This window comes from Aptenodytes forsteri, unplaced genomic scaffold (assembly GCF_000699145.1).
Source record: "Aptenodytes forsteri isolate BGI_AS27 unplaced genomic scaffold, ASM69914v1 Scaffold249, whole genome shotgun sequence".
In the NCBI taxonomy this organism is placed as follows: domain Eukaryota; kingdom Metazoa; phylum Chordata; class Aves; order Sphenisciformes; family Spheniscidae; genus Aptenodytes; species Aptenodytes forsteri.
Genome location: NW_008796188.1, coordinates 931,818 through 932,261, shown reverse-complemented (window position 1 = coordinate 932,261; position 444 = coordinate 931,818). Strand labels below are relative to the sequence as shown.

Genomic DNA, 444 nt, shown 5'->3' with positions numbered 1-444 from the left:
GCTGTTCTTGCTGCGGGGACATGGTGGGGTAAGTTTGGGGACGCATTGAGGCCATCAAGTCCTGGGTGCCCGGGTCCCAGCGGTGGGCAGGGGACAGGGGGACAGGGGGTTGGCACGGTGTCACCTCCGCAGCTGGAGCTGGAAGGTGATGGCATCGCCCATGTCCTCCAGCCCGGACACACTCAGCTCCATGTCCACGGTGATCTGGGAGGTCAGCAGGAGGGTGGGTGGGTGAACTACCACCACCGGCCATGCCCAGCCCCGAGGCCAGGGTGATGGGCTCAGTGGGGGGACCCCACATCCCTTTACCCGTGCACCCGCTTTCATGGGGTTGCCCAGCTCGCAGAGCACCACGTGGCTCCCGTTCTCCTTCCTGGGATTGCAGTTCAGCTTCTCCTGCCCCTACGGGGTGGGGACACGGGGGAGGACACCTCATGGACCCCC

At 65.8% G+C, this 444-nt stretch overlaps 1 protein-coding gene across 1 annotated transcript in view; it reads right to left on the bottom strand.

Moving 5' to 3' along the window:
• Window positions 1–444, bottom strand: part of ITGA2B (integrin subunit alpha 2b) — an 8,867-nt gene that overhangs the window by 2,368 nt on the left and 6,055 nt on the right. Inside the window, exons 15-16 of the mRNA XM_019474269.1 lie at window positions 310–402; window positions 125–204 (exon numbers count right to left, since the gene is read on the bottom strand). Of these exons, the coding sequence (XP_019329814.1) occupies window positions 125–204; window positions 310–402 (173 nt within the window). The remainder of the gene's footprint in view (window positions 1–124; window positions 205–309; window positions 403–444) is intronic.